Here is a 19,682-nt window from a genome sequence, read left to right on the forward strand (position 1 = left end):
AGCTTTCATTATTCATCCTGTTACCTCATATTTGAAGGACTATATGAGCTCCAGATATCTTCTCCATGGCCTTTTTGTTTGCTTAACAAAATACCTTAACACTATTCACAAGAGACTTCCTAAAGTCCAGCTCTCAATATGTCACTCATGTTTCCCCTTGTCCCATAGGAAAGAGTCTATAATCATTCAGGGACTACAGTGATTTACTCAACCTTCTTTACCTTGTCCTCTGCTAATCCTATTTATGTCCCCTGCCGTCTAGCTGACTGAGCCACCTGCTCCTGTCTTTACTTGGAAAGCCAGCCTATCACTGTCATTAAAAACACACTGGCTTGGCAGTCAGAAAAAACCCAGATGAAAGTTCTGGCTTCATCTTTGTGGTGTGCCTTTTGGTAAAGTACATTACCACTCCATACCTGTTTCCTCATGAAGAGAAAAAAATCACAGTAATGATATGTTATGGATTTTCAGGGACTAAATAGGACAGTACATGTAAAACCACTTTACATAGTGCTAAGTAGGACAAGCTACATAATTTGCAGAGCCTGATGTAAAGTAAAAATGTGGGGTTCCTTTTCCAGAAACTACTAAAAATTTCAAGATGGCAACAGTAGGAGCATTACCAAGCACGGGGCCCTTGTCAGCTCAGGAGCTTGTGTGACTGTGCTGGTTACACGTCTTGAAGACATCCCTGGTGCTCAGGGTTAATAAGAGTGAATTTAGCATTCCTACCTCCTAGTATTTTCTCTGCTTTTATCCCTGGTGTCTTGTACCTATATTCTACCACCTCCTTCATTCTTGGTGCCCCATGTTCAATTTCCTCCTGGAGGCCCCAGATATATACTTGTTTCCTCCTCTGAATGGAGAATGATGCAATCTTTTGTAAGCCGTTTATAGCTTTTAACCAATATCATTTAACCAATACAGTCAATTTTTATGTCTGACTCCAATTTAAAATTGGAAGGTCAGCCTCTCAGCTTTCCCAGGACTTATTTCCTGGCACCTGAGTGTAAGTACCCTTTTCATATATTCTTATGACACATTTTCTTCCCCCATCTTGGCAGTTACAATAGTAAAGCAATATTGGGGGGGTTGGAAAAGATTATGTCAAGCTAGAGGTGAGAGACACAGTGAGAAATTATGCAATGCATTGGAGAAAATGGCTGATGAATTTTAGCATAGGGATGATGCATTACAATTCCCCTATGATACAGTAGATTGCAGGGGAGATGAAGGTGGGGACAGTGTGTCACATTAGGGTCATATTTGAGTTTCAACCCTTCCAAATCTGGTTAGTACAAAAACTCACGCAAAATAAAAATGTGGGGCTCCTTGTTTCAAAATTACCCAGAGTTTTAAGATGCTGACAGCTGAGCATTAAACCAAGCACGCCCTTCTGAGGGCAGGGCCTTGTTCAGCTGCACAGGTTGCACACCCATGAAGCAAGCCCTGGTACTGGATGTTTAATGGGGTTGATTGTGAAAACATACAAGAACAATGTTGCTATCATGTAGTAGATGCATAAAAATATTTTGCTGAATCAATAAGTTAAGGCATGAACTTAATTTGGGCAATTTATATGCTTATTGTGGCTTCCTGAAGACATCCTGGTTCTTTGTCCATTATCCCACCTGTAGTTTTACAGAATATGACTACTCATCCTGAAAGTGTGATTGAGTTGGTCTGCAGTAAAAACCTAGAATCATCTTTTTATCTGGCTTTTGACATGCAGGAAGAGCTGAGAGCCACCACTTCTTATGAGTGGTGATCTGTGTGGGGAATTCTCAGGATAAGGACAGCTTAATAAGGAAGACATGTTAGGGGAGATGAACATTTTGATGGCTCTCCTAATGTTGCCTTTGAGGGAACTACCTCCTCTGTCTTGCGTAAATCTAGCAGAGTTAGTGTTGTAAGTTGCTATCTAGTTTTGGTTCTGCTGGCCAAATCATTAGTTCAGAATGGGAAAAAAAAAAAAAAAACTCAATTTGCAGTTGTGACTACAGATGGCTACACCTCCATTGTCAGACTTTTCCTGCAATCTGTCCTTGGATTATACTGTTTCTTATGAAAGTGTCCCCCTTTGCAGGATGTTCTAGAAATGGTAGTGCCTCACTCTTTTAGGGGTAAGGATAATTCAAATGTTGGCAGTACCACAGCAGAGCTTGCTTTAGTCAACTGTAATATCACCTGCCTAATTCTGAATGGAGATTGTCAGTACAACCTGGGGTGAGCTGACACTTAAGTGTACTGAGGTGGACTAGAATACTGTGGCAGTTTAGTTTGGTACTAATCATGTCTATCATGTGAGTTAACAATTCTTAAGTGTAAGAAGATGATCAGAGATAGGCAAGTTCCCATGTGAAGTCTATTCATTAAACAATATATTTATTGAGCATCTATTGTGTTCCACTGTTCTTGATGCTTGGGACATATCCTTCTTGAGTGATTTCTCTAATAAAGTGCTCAGCAAGGGACTTAGAAAAATTATAATGAGGGACTGATTAGTTTGAAAGATAGTTGGAAAGAAAATGTAACTACACTTGGCTCTACCTTCCATTTTTACAGAAAAAAAGCTCAGTTTGATTTTCAGTTTATAGTGCGCTGGTCCTGTAGTTTTACTTATGAGTTATATTTCTTGAGTTACATTTCTTTTGTGTTTAAATGTAATCTAACAAGTTTTGCGGGTTTCTCTTAGAGTCTACATGCCAGAATCTATCAGATCATGTCTTAGAAATTAGTTTCCACTGTGTATCTTCTTACAATGTGAGTAGGGAAAATGACTCAGATCTAAAAATTTTTTATAATTAAGAGAATTTTTTTCTTCATGTCCTCAGTTTTGAAAAAAACTTAAAAATCTTAGGCAATTTTTTGTTTTGTATGAAGTTGAAATATAAAAATCACTTCAGTAAAGTGTTAATATGTATCATTAAAGTATATATAATATGCATTTGCATTTTTATGAATATGTTAAAACTTTCTATGCTGTTCTGACTAAATTACGGAATATTTTAAAATCCTGTATCCTCATTTAGAGATTTGAGGTTAGTTTAATAGGAATATTCTATAAGTATTTTATTCTTTCTGTTAAGTCAACGGGAAGATTTTTTCCTTTGTATTATCAAGAGGATTTATAAAGTCATTTTTCAAATATAGATAACCAAATCATATTTTAAGGTGATAGTTTCTGATATCTTCACATTTAGAATTTTCTGGTCAAAAGCTGACTATGTGTATCTATAATATCTATACATGGAGATATAGATATATAAAGATATGGTCTTTAAGACTTACAATGCTTAGACCTAAGGATTTTTCAACTTTACAATGTGAGAAACTGTTGCAATTTTGATGTAATGTATGGTATTCAATAAATTCTGATATGCAACACTTTATTATAAAATAGGCTTCCTGTTAGATGATTTTGCCCAACTATAGTCTAAGTCTCTGAGCATATTTAAGGTAGATTGGGCTAAGCTGTGATATTTGGTAGGTTAGGTGTAATAAATGCCGTTTGGGCTTACAATAATTTTTTTTTTCCTCTCCCCGAGATGGAGTCTTGCTCTGTCGCCCAGGCTGGAGTGCAGTGGCATGATCACGGTTCACTGTAAGCTCCACCTCAGGTTCACACCATTCTCCTGCCTCATCCTCCCGAGTAGCTGGGACTGCAGGCGCCGGCCACTATACTTAGCTTTTTTTTTTTTTTTTTTTGGTATTTTTAGTAGCAACAGGTGTTACATGTTAGCCAGGATGGTCTCCATCACCTGACCTTGTGATCCACCTGCCTCAGCCTCCCAAAGGGCTGGCATTATAGGCGTGAGCCACCATGCCTGGCCAATACTTTCAATTTATGATGGGATCACGGGCATGTAACCCCACTGTAAGTTGAGGAGTAGGTATGTGTATAAATATACACACATGTAATTTGTATGTGTACCTTTATACAGCGTTTTACTTTTAATTGACACATGACTGACAAATCTATGTAGCACCATAAATAGGTACAGTCAACCTAAAAGGAAATCAGTATATGGAAGAGATAACTGCACTCCTATGTTTGTTGTAGCACTGTTTACAATAGCTAAGATTTAGGAGCAACCTAAGTGTCCACCTGCAGATGAATAAAGTATGGTACATATACACAGTGGAGTACTACTCAGCCATAAAAAGGAATGAGATCCAGTCATTTGAAACATGGATGGAACTGGAGATTGTAATGTTAAGTGAAATAAGCAAGGCACTGAAAGAAACATCACATGTTTTCAGTTATTTGTGGGATCTAAAAATCAAAACAATTGAAGAGACTAGAAACATGGTTACCAGAGAGTGGGAAGTGTAGTGGGGGTCTGGGAGGTGGGGAGGTGGGCATGGTTGGTGGGTCCAAAATAAAAAGAATGAAGGAGACCTATTTGTACAATAAAGTGACTGTTCAATAAATATGTTTTTAAATAACTTAAAAAGTGTGGTTGGGACATTTGCAACTCAATGGATAAATGCTTGAGGGAATGGATACCTCATTTTTCTTGTGCTTATTTCACATTGCATGCCTGTATCAAAACATCTCATGTACCCCCAGAATCAGACACACCTACTATGTTGCCCACTATGTGCCCACAAAAGTTAAGTTTTTTATAAAAATGTTAAGTTTCTAATCTGACTTTGAAGGTCAGTTTGTTGAAGTACATGAGTTCAGATATGCTTTGCATATTTTTTCCATGCTGTGACAATTCAGAAAAATCGCATGAAAACTTTAGTCTTCCAAAGGACCTTATATTGAATTACCAGGTAGAAAAGGAAGCCTTTTAAAGCATATGTCCTCACTTCTCTTTTCTCACTTAGATTACTGTCATGAACCTTTCTCAACATAATTCACTTACTCCTAGCATTGTCACTACCCCCAAGCCCCTCTCTCTCCACAGTTAGAGGCCTTATATAAACAGCCATTGACTCCTTCGATTCCACTATCTAAAGACTTTCCTGCTGCCTTCTCTATAAGACATGAGTTCCTAAGCAGGGTAGTCAAGGCATTTGGAGATGGAGACTTTGTCTCCTGCATCCAGACCTCTCACCTGCCCAGATCACATTGCAAGACCTGTACTCACTGTCTCGGCTCTTTTGTGCCTTAGTTCCAGATACTCTATTAGTTCCTCACTCCTCCCACGGCCCCAGATATTATATACATATAATACATATGCACATGCATATAAACTTCATATTTTACATATCCTGTGAAATGCAGCATTTTTACGTGTTGTGCTGTTTCAAAGATTGCCATTCAAAATATTGACCATAGGTTTGAATCTAATTGGTAGAGCTACTGGGTGGAGAGGATGCTCTATAGTGATTACAAAGTAGAAAAAGTGTTCCAGATTTTTTTACTTACTGGTCTAATGTTACTTTCTCTGTCTACTTCCCTCACACACAAACCGGTATGTCTAAAAAATCTCATTCCTTTTTCAAAGATTACTACAGACTGCTGAGGATTGATAGTTTCAATTGGATAAAGTTTGGTTTAGACTCAGACTTTCTGGACAGAGAACAAAGGTCAGCTTCAGAGTCAGGGAAGGAAGCTTACCCAATAATCCTTTGCACTAAAAATTTGGCTAGTATAGGAGCTAAAATATACTATGCAGTAAAAAATAAACATATCTATCCCCCCAGGTTATGTAGTTAATTGACTGCGAAAATGTGTGTGTGCCACCGACAGACGCTGGGTGCCTGGAAGAAGACTTGACTGCGAAAATGTGTGTGTGCCACCGACAGACGCTGGGTGCCTGGAAGAAGACTTGGCTACTTGTTTTGTCAATAAGTCCCACATGTATTTGGTTAACTTAGTTGTTTATGCCTAGAATTCACTAAATAAAAGTCAATTTTAGCTTAGCTTGTTGAGCTCTGAAAGGTTCTAGCTGTCTTCTCCCTGGAGACTCTGAATTCTCATTGCTATCTATGATAGAACATCTCTCACAATGTATAATGTGATAGAAATATAGCCTGATTTAGAGGAAAGCTGGAATTTTATTAAATAAAGCATACAATATAAGATTTACATCCAGGGTCTCTTCAGAGATCCTTCATTAAATGTCTATATGAAACCGATGGCTTTTTTTTCATTCAAAAGATATAACACTAGGTTGCATAATGTTTTGTGGGTTGTGTTCTGCATGGTAAATTTTAATCCTTGCTTTGCCAGTCTAGATACATATTGCTTATATTTTTTATTAGCCAGATTTTTTTTTTCTTTTTTTTTTTTTTTTTTTTTTTGAGAACAGCATAGGACATCAGCCTTTAATTTTGATAGTTGAAGCAGGAATGGCCAGTTTCCCTATGTCCTTTCCTTTCTACCAAATGACTACTTGACATCTTTTTATGTATATTTGAGGCTCTACATGCTGCCCATCACCCTGCCCCCAGCTAAAGAAAAACATGTGGAGAAGTCCCGAAATTAGAGAACCAATTCAGGGCCAAGTCAGATAACCAAAATCACTCATTGCTTTACAAAAATGATTTCAAATAGTATTCCTTCAAATTAGAAGCTTCACTAACCTAAGTAAGTCCTTTGGAATGTTTGTCAGAGCACTTAAGATATGTGGTAATTATTAAATTTGGAGTCTGGTATGGTGAGAGAAAGATAACTATAACTGAGATTTTGTGTATAGATGGCCTGGAAGATGGTAAGAGGAAAAAGAGTAAGTTAAGGAAATATTACTGGATGTGGTTTGGAGAGTTTTATGTAAGATGTTAGGAGGAATGCCAGCTAGACAGTCTGTTGGTAGCTAGAAGTTGGTGGCTATGACTTAAGAAAAAGTTCAGGGTTGGACAGAATTTAGGTGTTTCAGAGTGATACAAGTCCCTGAAAATGATATTTAAAAAGACTAAAGCTTAATGAAGACAAGCAAAAATTGAGGAACATCTATTGATAAGGCACAAAGAGATGTAAGGTCAAGTCAGCAAGTAACTGGGGGATGAGTAATATGTATTGTTATGGAAATGAAGGAGATGAACCTCCAAGAAGATGATTGTGCAGGAAGGAAGTGTCCTAGAGGGAAGTGTTAAACTTAATACCAGGGTGTGCCTTCTGTTTCTGGTACATCGTTTTCTTTGAAAGAATTCTTTGTTTCTCTAGAAACATGACTTATTGGCCGGGCACGGTGGCTCACGCTTGTAATCCCAGCACTTTGGGAGGCCGAGGCGGGCAGATCACGAGGTCAGGAAATCGAGACTACGGTGAAACCCCGTCTCTACTAAAAATACAAAAAATTAGCCGGGCATGGGGGCGGGCGCCTGTAGCCCCAGCTACTCGGGGAGGCTGAGGCAGGAGAATGGCGTGAACCCGGGAGGCGGAGCTTGCAGTGAGCCGAGATTGCGCCACTGCACTCCAGCCTGGGCAACAGAGTGAGACTCCGTCTCAAAAAAAAAAAAAAAAACATGACTTATTGACAACACTGTGAAACAATCACAAAACTTTAGTGATGAGACTTATCACTCATGCATCTGCAGGTAAAAGGGAGATATTAGGTAGCTAATTTAGGCTGGACTTGGCTGGCAGTGGCTGTGGCTCCGTGAATCTCTTTCTTCAACTGAACTGTCTGAGGCATGTTCTTATGAGAGTGACAGAGGCATACAGCACAAGCCCAGCTGCATAAGAGCATTTTGAGAGTCTGTTATATCAATATCTGCCGACATTAGCTTGGCCATAGTGAATCGCATAACTAAGCCCAACCTTAAAAGATTGGAGACTATACTCTACTGCAGTTAGCCAAATCTAGCCATATGCACAAATCCAATGTCAGTCGAGCATGGAAATGTTACTTCCAAGGAAGTGAAGTAGTGAGGATACATATACGTATTTCTGAAGAACCTAATCTACCACAAAAAGGTGGTCACTTTTAAAACAAGTTTAGGCATAATTTAGCAATGTACAGAACGTGGAATAACATCTAGTGACAATTCAAAATTAGGCTTTAGCTTACCCACAGTGTTACTGTGGGAACATGTCTCAAGTTCAATTCAGCAAATTCTTTGTGCCAAGCACTATGGGAAATATCAAAGGTGAAAATGACATAGCATCTTCCATCAAGCTTTCAACTTGAAGAAGTGTTTCTAAGAGTTACTGTAATAAAATGTCCAGTGTAACAAGAATTATGAGCAGGAACAAGTACTGGAGGTACAGAAAGAAGGGCAAGAGCTCCTCTTAGCTATTGTTTAGAAATCAAGTGCAGAGAGTAGAATATACTCTAATTTTGAAATAAAAAGACTTATAGAGAATTAAAGATTTACATAATCACTGGGAGAGCTAGAGACAAATGTCTAAGTCCTACCCCAGAACTGGGCTGCCCAGGGAGCTACTGCTTCTGCTCCAATCTGCAGAGGCCTGTCGAATTGTGAATTTGCCTTGAGATTCCAGCACTAAATCCAGCCAGCTCCATCGTGATCTGCACTAGAAAACGGATTTTTAATCATTATGACTCTTCTCCCACCTAACTCAAGTTTGAAATTATGGCTTATGTGCAGGTATATCTAGCTGGCTGGCTAACAGACTAACTGCAAGGGAGTTTTGGAAATGTGTAAGCCTCTGCAATACAGGAAGGGACTTTAGGAGGAGATTGAATAAATATGGAATCAATCCCCTATATCTTTCCACTGGAAGCTCAGGGAAGACTATCAAAAGGGTGACACCTGTACCAACTTTTACAAAGTGCTGCCTAATGGCAAGGATGGCCTAGGATTCTGTTTATGAAAGTACATTATGAGGCAATAAATAACTTGCTTTATGGAAATACAATGGAGTCCTCTTGAAAACCTTTTTCTCAGTGATAAGAGTCCAGGAATAGTTTTTACTCTCTTCTTCCACCAAGTCGATATATTCGTAGAAGGTCCACATTTATATTTGAGCATTTACCATGTTATCTTACTGTGCTAAGCCCGTTACATATATAATCTCATTTAGTCCTCTCAGCCACCCTCTATGAAGTAGATGGTTACCATCTCATGTTTTTTTTTTTTTTGTCAGTTACTAGCAGAGCCAATCTGATCCTAAAGTTCAAGCACAATCATTGTGGTTCTTCCTGAGAGGGGAAGACAGGAAAAAAGGTAAAAGGCAATACGGAGCAAAGTGTAGGAAATGGAGATCTGACGGAAGGAAGAGCTGGAGGGAGGCTGCAAAGAATAGCCCAGAGAAAACTCATCAGCTAAGGAGGGGCTCCCCTTCAGAGAGTGGAGTGCTCCGCCAAGCTGTCAAAGGTGTTCACTAAGAATACATACTTGGTTCGTGCAACTGTGTATGTGATAGTACTTGGCAGATAGGAACGTGTATTACAAAGGCAAAAAGAATGTTGAGTAAAGCCAAGACATGATGTTCGGATGGTTGGAGAGAGTAATTTGGTATCATCCAGATTTGGTTTTGCTCTTGGCTGTGCAGGAAACTATGAAAGCTATGACACTTTTGGGGCAAGCTACTGCATCTTGAGAAGTTTCATCTATAAAATTGGTTTAATACCTAACTCATGGAATTGAGAAAACATTTGAGTTAATGAATAAACACCATGGTACTCAGCACATGGTAACATGCTCAGTAAGTGTTATCTGCATTTATTGGTACTGGGTAACTGACTCTTCCATCTTAAGCTCAGGTATTCCTTTTGATTTTGCTGAACTGCTGATAATCTGAGCAGCTTTGCTATTAGTGTATTCTGGTAAGAGAGAAGAGGGAAGTCTTGGGATCCAGAAGATACAGACTAAAAACCGTTTCAACAGGGGAGGGACTACATTTGTAGGAGTTGTAGAACTCCTTCAAATTCTTGTAATTTTGTGAATCTGATCTACTAATTACAAGATTTGGATGGTTGGAATTCTAGGTCCTTCTGTGTTTATTCTGTGGGAGTGGTTATGCCCTAGGAAATAAGCAGAAATCCACTAATCCATGGGCCTGTAATTATCCTCAATATTTACTGGTAGCATTACATTAGCTTTATTAGGCTGTACACAGCCAGAGTTCTGTGAGCAAGGATATACTTGCTCATAAAAGGAGACTAACTGGTTTCCCTTTCATGTTTTTTTTAATTCCCTTTTCACTTTCCATGCGAATTGTCCTGAGCATTTATGCTTTTTATAGGCTTCTGATGATCTAGCCTCTGATCTACTCACTTTCCCACTTTTGCTAACTAATCCCTTCCTGCTTTTCTGTATCAGCTGATTTTTAAATGTCAGCCTAGGTAGGTTGATTTCAGAGGCTATATTTAAAAAGGAGATCTATCCGAGTATTTGACTCTTGATTGAGACAGCATACTTAGATATTTGATAAGGTCCAGGAGGCCATTTCTTATTTTTTTTAAATCACATTTTGGAAGCAGAGGTATAGCGGTTCACATGGCACTGAATTAAGAGCAGTCTTTCTGCTGAGATCTTAAGTTCTCAGCCTTAGTCTCGAGGTGAGCTAGAAGTTGTGACTACCACCACCCTGGAAATGGACGAAGCTGTGGGGCTAACGGACGAAGCTGAGGGGCTTAAGGGACGAAGCTGAGCGGCTAACCGGACGAAGCTGAGCGGCTAACCGGACGAAGCTGAGCGGCTAACCGGACGAAGCTGAGCGGCTAACCGGACGAAGCTGAGCGGCTAACCGGACGAAGCTGAGGGGCTAACCGGACGAAGCTGAGGGGCTAACCGGACGAAGCTGAGGGGCTAACCGGACGAAGCTGAGGGGCTAACCGGACGAAGCTGAGGGGCTAACCGGACGAAGCTGAGGGGCTAAACGGACGAAGCTGAGGGGCTAAACGGACGAAGCTGAGGGGCTAAACGGACGAAGCTGAGGGGCTAACGGACGAAGCTGAGGGGCTAACGGACGAAGCTGAGGGGCTAACGGACGAAGCTGAGGGGCTTAACGGACGAAGCTGAGGGGCTTAACGGACGAAGCTGAGGGGCTTAACGGACGAAGCTGAGGGGCTAAACGGACGAAGCTGAGGGGCTAAACGGACGAAGCTGAGGGGCTAACGGACGAAGCTGAGGGGCTAACGGACGAAGCTGAGGGGCTAACGGACGAAGCTGAGGGGCTAACGGACGAAGCTGAGAGATAACGCTGAAACAGTTGTCATTGATTCTCAAGACCCACACATTTTCTACCCATTATCCCCCTCCTTTGACATGTCCCCATGGACTCTGTATGTAGCAATAAACTCAGCACCGTAGCCTCCAAACTACTCCCCCCCCCACTCAGTGGTTTAAAACACAATCAGCCTTTACTTTTCCCAATGAATCTGGATGGATCTACTGGTCTTGGCAAGTGTAAGAGTGAGACAAGCCATCAGCTATGGGTCAGGTAGGGAGCTCTGCTGGATCTTGGCTGTGTTTGCTGCTGAAGTGTGGACAAGGATGGCCTCATCTGGGACAACTAAACTCTCCTCCACATGCTCTCTACTTCCCAATCAGTCTAATCCAGGCTTGTTCTTCTGCCAGTGATAGGGTTCCGAGAGCAAATTTATTTGCAAAAGAAATTACCTTGAGGCCTTGGGTCAGAATTAGCACACAATTACTTCTGTTGTTTTCTATGAAGCAAAGCAAATTCCAAGACCAGCCTAGATTAGAGAGATGAGGAGGAATAGACTTCACCTGTTGATAGGAGGAACTTCAAAGGCACAGTGCAAAAAGTGGTAGGATAATTGGTACCGTATTTGTAATCATTCTACCACAAAGACGCCTTTATAACTTTATACATTATAGTGTTTTATGGCTTGACAAGTGTTTACACATCCACAATCTCACTTGACTTGGCAACGAATCCTAGATGGTCAATTTCCTTATTATTCTCATTCTCATGAGGAAACTGAGGCCAGATCAGTTGAGTAGCTCAGAGTCTCAGGACTTACGTTTCTCTTGTTACCAAGCTCCATGTTCATGTCATGGTCCATAAAAACATTTTATCAAAATAAAGTGAAAATAAGTGTTTGACAGCTAGATCCTGTGCCCCAAAGAGTGGCGAGTCATTTCATCTCTGCTGCTGCTGGTTCCCTGCTGCCAAAACATTTGTGAAACTCCTCCTGCACAATCTTGGGTCTCCTGTACAGTCCCAGGTTTCTCCTGCGAGGCCTAGGTGAGGTGACTGTATGGACTAACAAGAAGCCGAGGTCTTAATCTGCATATAGAAGGAGGCTTGTGGGAGTCTACCACCAGGGACCATAGCAGTGGCTCACACAGAGGAGCCAGCCATTTAAAGCTGACTTGGAACTGTGTATGAATGTTATGTATTGCAAACAATGACCTCTTTTAGTAGGAAAAGGTACCTTTGGCATTTGTTTAAATCTTTTTCTATCACAACATAGGTATCTAGACATTTACATTTCATTCAACAATTTATTGAACATTTCCAATGTGTCAGACATTATTCTAGGAGGACTCCCAGACCTGCATGAGTTTATAGTTTAACAGGGGATTCAGATATTTAAATAACACTAACACTATTAGGCTAGCATATATTTTCTACAACTGTCACACTCAAAAAGGACGATTTCCTGTCGTAACATATTGCAAAGGAGATAGCCCTCCTAGGACAGGCCCAAGAAATTCCTTAGGGGGAGAAGTCTTCACTTATCCTTCAGGTTACTGTAGCATTTTTAAATACGTGAATAATCATCTTTATATTTATTCCAGTGCTGGCTTAGAGAAATTTTTAGCTTATTAGAATATCTGCATAGGAAAACAAGTTTTTTAGTAATAGTATCTTCTTCCAAGAGCTGGCTTGGAACTCTCCTCCAGTTATTGTTGCGTTTAATAACAGCATCCAGGTTCTTTAATAAATCAAGCTGATGGTTTCACCATTAAAATATATACAAAGATGTTTACAAGTCAGTAATTATCTCCTATTGCATGCAAGGAAAATATAATTGTGATAATTTTCAGTAAGGTACAGGTTAGTTCTTGTGGTGGGAGGTCATCATCTGTATATATGACATTCCTATACAGAGTCCCAAGTCAGCTTTAACTGGCTAATTTCTCTATGTGAAGCACTGCTTTGTCCCTGGTAGGCTAAATCCTCTGGATATCTTGGCCAGATCAAACAGTATTCTTCAACCAGAAACCTTTTCAGAGATGCTGAAATGAAGTGCTCTCCCTTTTTGGTCTGCTTTCTCAGTGAAAGGTCTCGATTTTTCAATATTTGACCATTTATTATCAGTTACTGAATTTAAAAAATTCTTCCCAAGCACATGAGACTTTAAGAAAGGAAAATAAATCAGTGCCCTGCAGTTGCTGCCCCCTCATAGAACAGTTAAAATTCATTTTTAGAAAAACATGCTGGGTAATTACATCTTCTACATTTGCCAGTTTATCTGTTAAACATAGTAAACATTCTCACTGCTTAATTTGCTCTGTCAGCCACGGCTTTTAAAAGAACCAGAGCTCCTAGGCAGTTGAGATTTTATGTCTGCAGTATAATTTCACAGGCAGTTTTTTTTTTTAATTTTGTATTCTTGGCTCATTTACAGTCAACTATCTTCCACTCCATGAAGCTTAAATATTTAGCCATTGAGGTAATACACTCTGTCATCTGTCAGCTTAGCGGTAGAATTTGGACTCCATATTCTTGATGCTCCCAGAACTCCTGAAGATTCGAGAGTCCGTCATTGGCATTCCTGAGGCTTTTTTCTATATCCCTTTAGGATTCATGCTTTTAAGGCTTATCGTGGTTGAATATCCTATCAGAATGTAGTCCCAACGTTTTCTTTCCTGAAGGAAGCTAAAAGATATTACTTGATAACTTATTTCAGTTTGAGAGAATTATAGTTTGTTCCCCACCCAAAAGGCTTGCATATGGTTCTCCTTTACACATCTTGAAAAAAATAAAATGGCAGGCTTTCTGCCCCTCACATTGCATTGAACTTGTAAATCCATGGGGAAAGCAAAAAAGGATGAAGCCATACTTCAAAAGTAAGCCAATACAAAACCTTGTCTATTTTTCTTTCTTAAGAGTTTTTACTTATTTGGAGGCACATTAGCAATCAGATGTTTTCAGGAAAACCTGTGTTACTAATTTAGTTTACTATTTAAAGGTGGAAAATATAGAATACAATTGGTAATGCAAGTAGCCCTTCACCTCAGTCCTCCTTGGGAAAATCTGTAGGTGGCCATGGCTTTTAGTGTGCTAACAGTAGTGATGTTATTTTAGGCAATTGCTTCCCTCTTCTGGATTCATCAATGGTCTAGTTACCTCATTTGTAGGGTCCACTAAAAGTTACTGAGTGAGGAGCCTCAAAGATTTAAGTGTACAAGGAAGCTAGTCTGTTTTCTTGCAATTTATGAATTAGATACATCTTGCATAGGAACACATGTATTTGTAGGTTTAACGCTCAATGACGAGTTAATGGGTGCAGCACACACCAACATGGTACATGTATACATATGTAACAAACCTGTATGTTGTGCACATGTACCCTAAAACTTAAAGAATAAAAGGCACACAATTTGGAGAGGAAAAAGAGCAAATGAAGTTTATTTTTTTAAGATTATAACTTGTCACTGGATTCACGTTGGTTTCCTCATCTAAATATCAACTGGGATTCTCTAAGCCACATCCCACAAGTAAACAATTAAAAGTGAATTTAAGTACTGCTCAAGACAACAAGTTACCCTGTTTGAGTCTGTTGGTCTTTGGATGCTTATTTGAAAGAACTCAATGATAGTGAATGGCAAAGCAGGGATTTTTCATTAATCACCTTTCAACAAGAAACTATCCTTCCCTTAATTTGTTTTTTTAAGGTTAAAAAATACCTGAATATTTTTCCTATAAATTAAAGGAAAATTTAAAAATAAACTAAGGAAAACTTCAATTAACCAAAGTAAATAAGCAAAATGCAAATTATGCACAAACCTGCCATGGATATTTTCAAAGACGTATTTGAAACTAGGATTCAAAATACATGGTTTTGAGGAAGGATTTCTGAATCAAAGGAATAAATGTCAGAAAACATACTGTTGTGTATAGATCATGTAATGCAGATTGAACTGTCTCCATTCACACAATCTGAAGGGAATTTCTGCTTGCCTGCAGTCAAGGGGGGGGGCCTGTGGAGTGTGGTTAATATTTCACAAGGTTACTTAGATTGAAATCACAGTGAGACTAAATAACTGACTTACTGATAAGAACATGGCATTTGTTTATTGGCAGTGACAGCATTTTGATTTTAAAGAGAAGCTGGTTTAAGAAGATGCCCATTATGATTCTCCTTTAGGAATCTGAATATTTTAAAAATTTAAGTATTGCTGATGAGGTGTTCAAAACCAATTTAAGTTGAAAATGAAGATTGTGTTGTCAACTGAATTCAGAAGCCCTACCAGCTTGCCATCATCTTATACTGGTTTGACTTCTATCCACTTTTAGTTATTTGAGAACTCGAGAAATAATTATCCTATTAAATAGAAACACTCTTGTCTTCCAGCAGCCTAGATTGTTTTAACCTGCCGTTAGCATCTCAAAAATGCTAACAAATCAAATCTTTGGACTCCAACACTTTCTAAGTACTCACAAAGGAACTAAGAGCTGGGGGAAGTTCCTCTAGAACAGTCACTTTCTCCCTTCTGCTACTGTCACGGTGTTATGAAGTATGCTCCAATAGACATTTTCTTGTAACGATATTTAAGGGGAACAGGTTAAGAGAAAGGGCAGAGAAAGACACTCGTATAACTCCTCCAGACTGGGTTTATGAGTGGTTATGGTGATTTAAAGAAGCAAACAGTGTCCCACAGCATCCTCATCGCCAGGGCTACCACAAATTTATAGTAATTAGATACAAGGCATTATCTAAAAGCGGAGACTGGCTGCGGCACAGACTCCATTGTTACTCCTATCCTTTTAGCGTACATTTCTGCATCTCCATGCAAAGTGCACGGCTTAAATAGATTGTGCTTAAACTGCACCCGTAACTGTCAGCAAGACAGAGGTAGGCCCTACAGTGCCTGAAAGTTAAGCTTTGTTTCGTGCCAGCCTGTGCTAGTGCTCGGTTTGTGGGTCTGGCCTCAAGTTTAAAAGAAAAGGCTGTTGATAACCCTAAAATTATCTGAGAAAACCTGATGAGCAGCACATCAGAGCCGCATCTTCTGCTCAAGCTTCTCAGTGAAGAACTCAGTCAGGTGCCACTTTGTGTGTGGAATGAGAAACCACAACAGTGCTTTAATGAAATAGGTTTCAGCACATGGGCCTGGGCGGCCTTTAGAAGCATTCTACCTGCTGGGTTTAATTTAAGAATCTCGTCCTGTCTTATCCAGACAGCCATCAGCAAGTCTTCTTTGTTGTTTTCATTTATCGGCCTCATTATCCTTTGCCATTCAATGGAATGTTGGGAAGAGAGAGGAACAAGATTGGTTGGGGATGAGAAGGGAAGCTAAATTTAGCCCTACCATTTAATCCTACTTCTGTTTAGCCAGAGAGAGACAAAAACTTTCCAAGGGACTTTCCTCTAAAAACTATGAGCCATGAAATGGCGAGACCATCGGGGGGCACCAGCGCAGCAGAAATCTAATTCAGTTTCTCAGTGCATAGATCTTCGTGTCTGAGACACAATTGTAGTTACGACTAGATGGAGGGGTGGGTTTATGGGGAGATAATTCCTCAAACTGCTTCTCTTTCAGTTTTCATGTTAGCCTATTCTTCTACAGATACCTCCACTCAAACTCTAGAGAGCCTTTTTCCTTTCTATTCTACTAGATATTTCCAGTTTTATCTATTTTCATAGGCAAATAGTATTACAAGATCTAGTTGCCCAGGTTCTCGGAATGTTGAACAAAAGGCACAAAGTTACGAAAGAAGCAATAGAAAGACAAAGCAACAGAAGAACGGAGTACGGAAAGAAAAAGCACAGATTTGAGCAAAGACAATTCACAGCGTAAAAACAAGCACCAGCAAGCGGCTCAAGAGCCTCCTTACCACAACGATCCTGGGGCTTTATAAAGCCAAAAGAACTTGGCAACACCCTCTAGGTGCCCTTTAGAGGCCTCCGATTGGCTACACCCTTTGAAGGATTGGCCTGCGACCAATCAGAGGCTGAGTGAAGGCTTGGCCCGCAATCTGAGGCTGAACTGGAAACTCCTGTCTTGTTATCGCAGGAGCGAGGATATGGCCCGTAGGCTGCCCAGTCCTGCCTAGAACTGGCTGCACCTGCTGTTCTTTTGCTTATGCGAATTGGCTGCACCTGTTGTTCTTTTGTTTATGCTTTAACCCCGGTTACCCTAATTCCTATTCTCCTGTCTTCAATAGTTCTTTACTTCTTTCTCTCAAAGCACACTTTTTATACTTATTACAAAGGTTGACCTTGTGTTTCAGATAATGTCCTGTGTCTTTCAAAAATATTAAAAGTGTATAATGCTTTATTTATTATAGGATCCACCAGAGCCTAATGTTCATTGGAAATAAAAAATGAGCTAAGGTGAATGAATTAGCAACTTTTTAGTCAAGCTGAAAATAAGTTAGTTTGAAGAAGATATGAATTGAAATCCATATGAAGCCACAGGAAAAATTACATATACGTATATATTTTATATTGTGTGTGTGTGTGTTGCTAATATTGACAATTAGTTGTAGCAATTGTGTTAAAAAAAAGTGGCTGCAAAAGGAGAGAAGGGATAGACGGAAATTTTTATTCAGTGGGTGTTTGCATCATTTCATTCCATTGGAAACATCAATTGGTACTCTTTCCACAGCTAGTGTGGCATTGCACATAACCTTGCCTTTGCAATGTTGTTTGGGCCTCTCGGTAGACCTGGTGCTTTGGAAGCCTAAGCAGAGGGAGGCCAACAGTGTCAGTGATGTCAGTGGATGTGGACGATGCATCATACCCACTTGTGCCACTCCGTGTGCTGTTACAGCTTTCATGAGATAGACTGTTGGTGTGTGTCTGGTGACCAGAGGATGAATTGCCCAACTCAGGACATTTTTGGAAGTGAAAAGAATACTATCAATAATTACACCAGAACAACAACATAGAGAAATAAGTGCTTTTCTAAGAAACCAGCATCTCCAGTTATGTGCTCTTCTGATTGTAATTTTAACGCCTTCTGTCCCATTCATTAAAACATTTCAGAGCAAGAGTGAGAGGAATATTATATGGGGATAATCTGCAGTATTTTCTAATTTACTTTGATGAAGAAGGAGAAGGAGGAGGAGGAGTCACTTACAAATTCTTGTACTGTAACCTAAATGATAATAAGTTGCCTACACAACACACAGCTGATTGAATGACAGCAAAATCTCCTGACCTTTGTCTAAAGTACAAAACCTCTTGCCCAAAGCGCTCTTTTCCATTGGCCCTCATCATTGGCTGTAGAATACCCTGATTTAAATCTCCATCACAGTTTATTCTTCATTTATGACAGATAACCCATTTCATTTTATATCATAGTTGTTTTCAAGTTTTATTGCCACTCCCTGAGTAGTGACATGCTATGTCTAATTATCCTCGTTAGAGTGCCTCGGGAGCTTGTGGCAGGTGTTCAGCTGGGGCGAATGAAACCACTCAGTAGAGGACTTCTGGCTGCCTTCAGGTGCTTCTCAGGTGTTGCCTAGCAGATTGAAAATGTGTTGCTAGGTAAAAACCTTCCTTCTCTATTATTTCAAGGACCACAAACACACACACACAAAATCAGGGAAGCACAGTTGGAATGTTTGAAAACTGTTCTATTCTCTAAGATCAAAGTAGGTCACATTAGTCTAAAGTGTTGGCTTCTTGAAGAAATGTCCCAATATTCACCTGTTGCTAAAAATAGGCAGGAGTTAGTCAGTACATTGCTGGATTAAAGATAGTGACAGCTAATTAGTCATTGTTCAAACAGTAGAAGAGTTGAAAGGAGAAAGTGAGAGACACTCCAGCATTCTGGCCAGTCTTCTTTTCGTCTGATTATAAAGAGAAGACCAAGAGTGTAATGGGAGGTCACTATCTTCCTAGTGACCTGTAACTGAGGCTTTCAGACCTTATGTAACCTTTTCTGCTTCACCTAAAAGGAAAATTTAACATGCTGAGCAACACAAACACAGCATTTATTTCCATTTAAGACTGGATAGAATCAATTGCTCATAGAAACTATGACACCCCAAATGGCAGGCTGACCATGTGACTTCAGAGCAACCGCTAGAAAACACAAAGCAAGATTCCAATCAGGAACAGTGCAGTGAGGTTTCCTGAAAGTCAGAATAGGGTAAATGAAGGCAAGATTGATTAGGGAATTGATAATTATAGTAAAAGAACCACAATATTTAATGTGGGGAGTTGTGTTGTTGTTTTGCTTTGTCTTTTTCCCTCTGTGGGAAGTTTAGAGGCAGTCATATAATATTTATTCAGTGCTAACAGCACATGGATCAACGTCCCAAGGGGTAAGACATTGAAATGTGGAGTTGAGAAGTTCAATAAATAAATAAATAAATTGAGGACACAGTTTTATATAGAGGAATTCAAAATGTAATGGTTGAATTATATTCAGCTTTCTTCCCAAGTTAAAAATTCTAGCTGCCACCTCTAGTTGTTGAACAATATTATATTTATTGAATGCTTTTTGTGTGCAGCACACTGTGAAATAGGTGCTGTTGTTACCGATTTTCTGGCGATAAAAGCTATTGAGTTCCAGAATTTTTTTAAATTTTTTGATAGCTAAAGCCTCTTACACATATATTTTTAACTGAAAAATACCATGGCTGATAGATGCTTGTTTGAAAA

General features: G+C 39.6%; 1 protein-coding gene across 10 annotated transcripts in view; it reads left to right on the forward strand.

The window, feature by feature from the left end:
• The window catches only part of GADL1 (glutamate decarboxylase like 1), a 300,401-nt gene that overhangs the window by 256,638 nt on the left and 24,081 nt on the right, over window positions 1-19,682 (forward strand). The window contains exon 16 of one of the 10 annotated variants that reach the window (XM_063636898.1): window positions 5,659-6,042. The exons of 8 other annotated variants lie outside the window; for them this stretch is intronic. In XM_063636898.1, the coding sequence (XP_063492968.1) occupies window positions 5,659-5,667 (9 nt within the window). In that variant the 3' untranslated portion in view covers window positions 5,668-6,042. Of the gene's footprint in view, window positions 1-5,658; window positions 6,043-19,682 lie in introns of those variants that run through there. One more of the 10 variants, XM_063636894.1, reaches the window with a different exon arrangement.

This window comes from Symphalangus syndactylus, chromosome 1 (genome assembly GCF_028878055.3).
Source record: "Symphalangus syndactylus isolate Jambi chromosome 1, NHGRI_mSymSyn1-v2.1_pri, whole genome shotgun sequence".
In the NCBI taxonomy this organism is placed as follows: Eukaryota; Metazoa; Chordata; class Mammalia; order Primates; family Hylobatidae; genus Symphalangus; species Symphalangus syndactylus.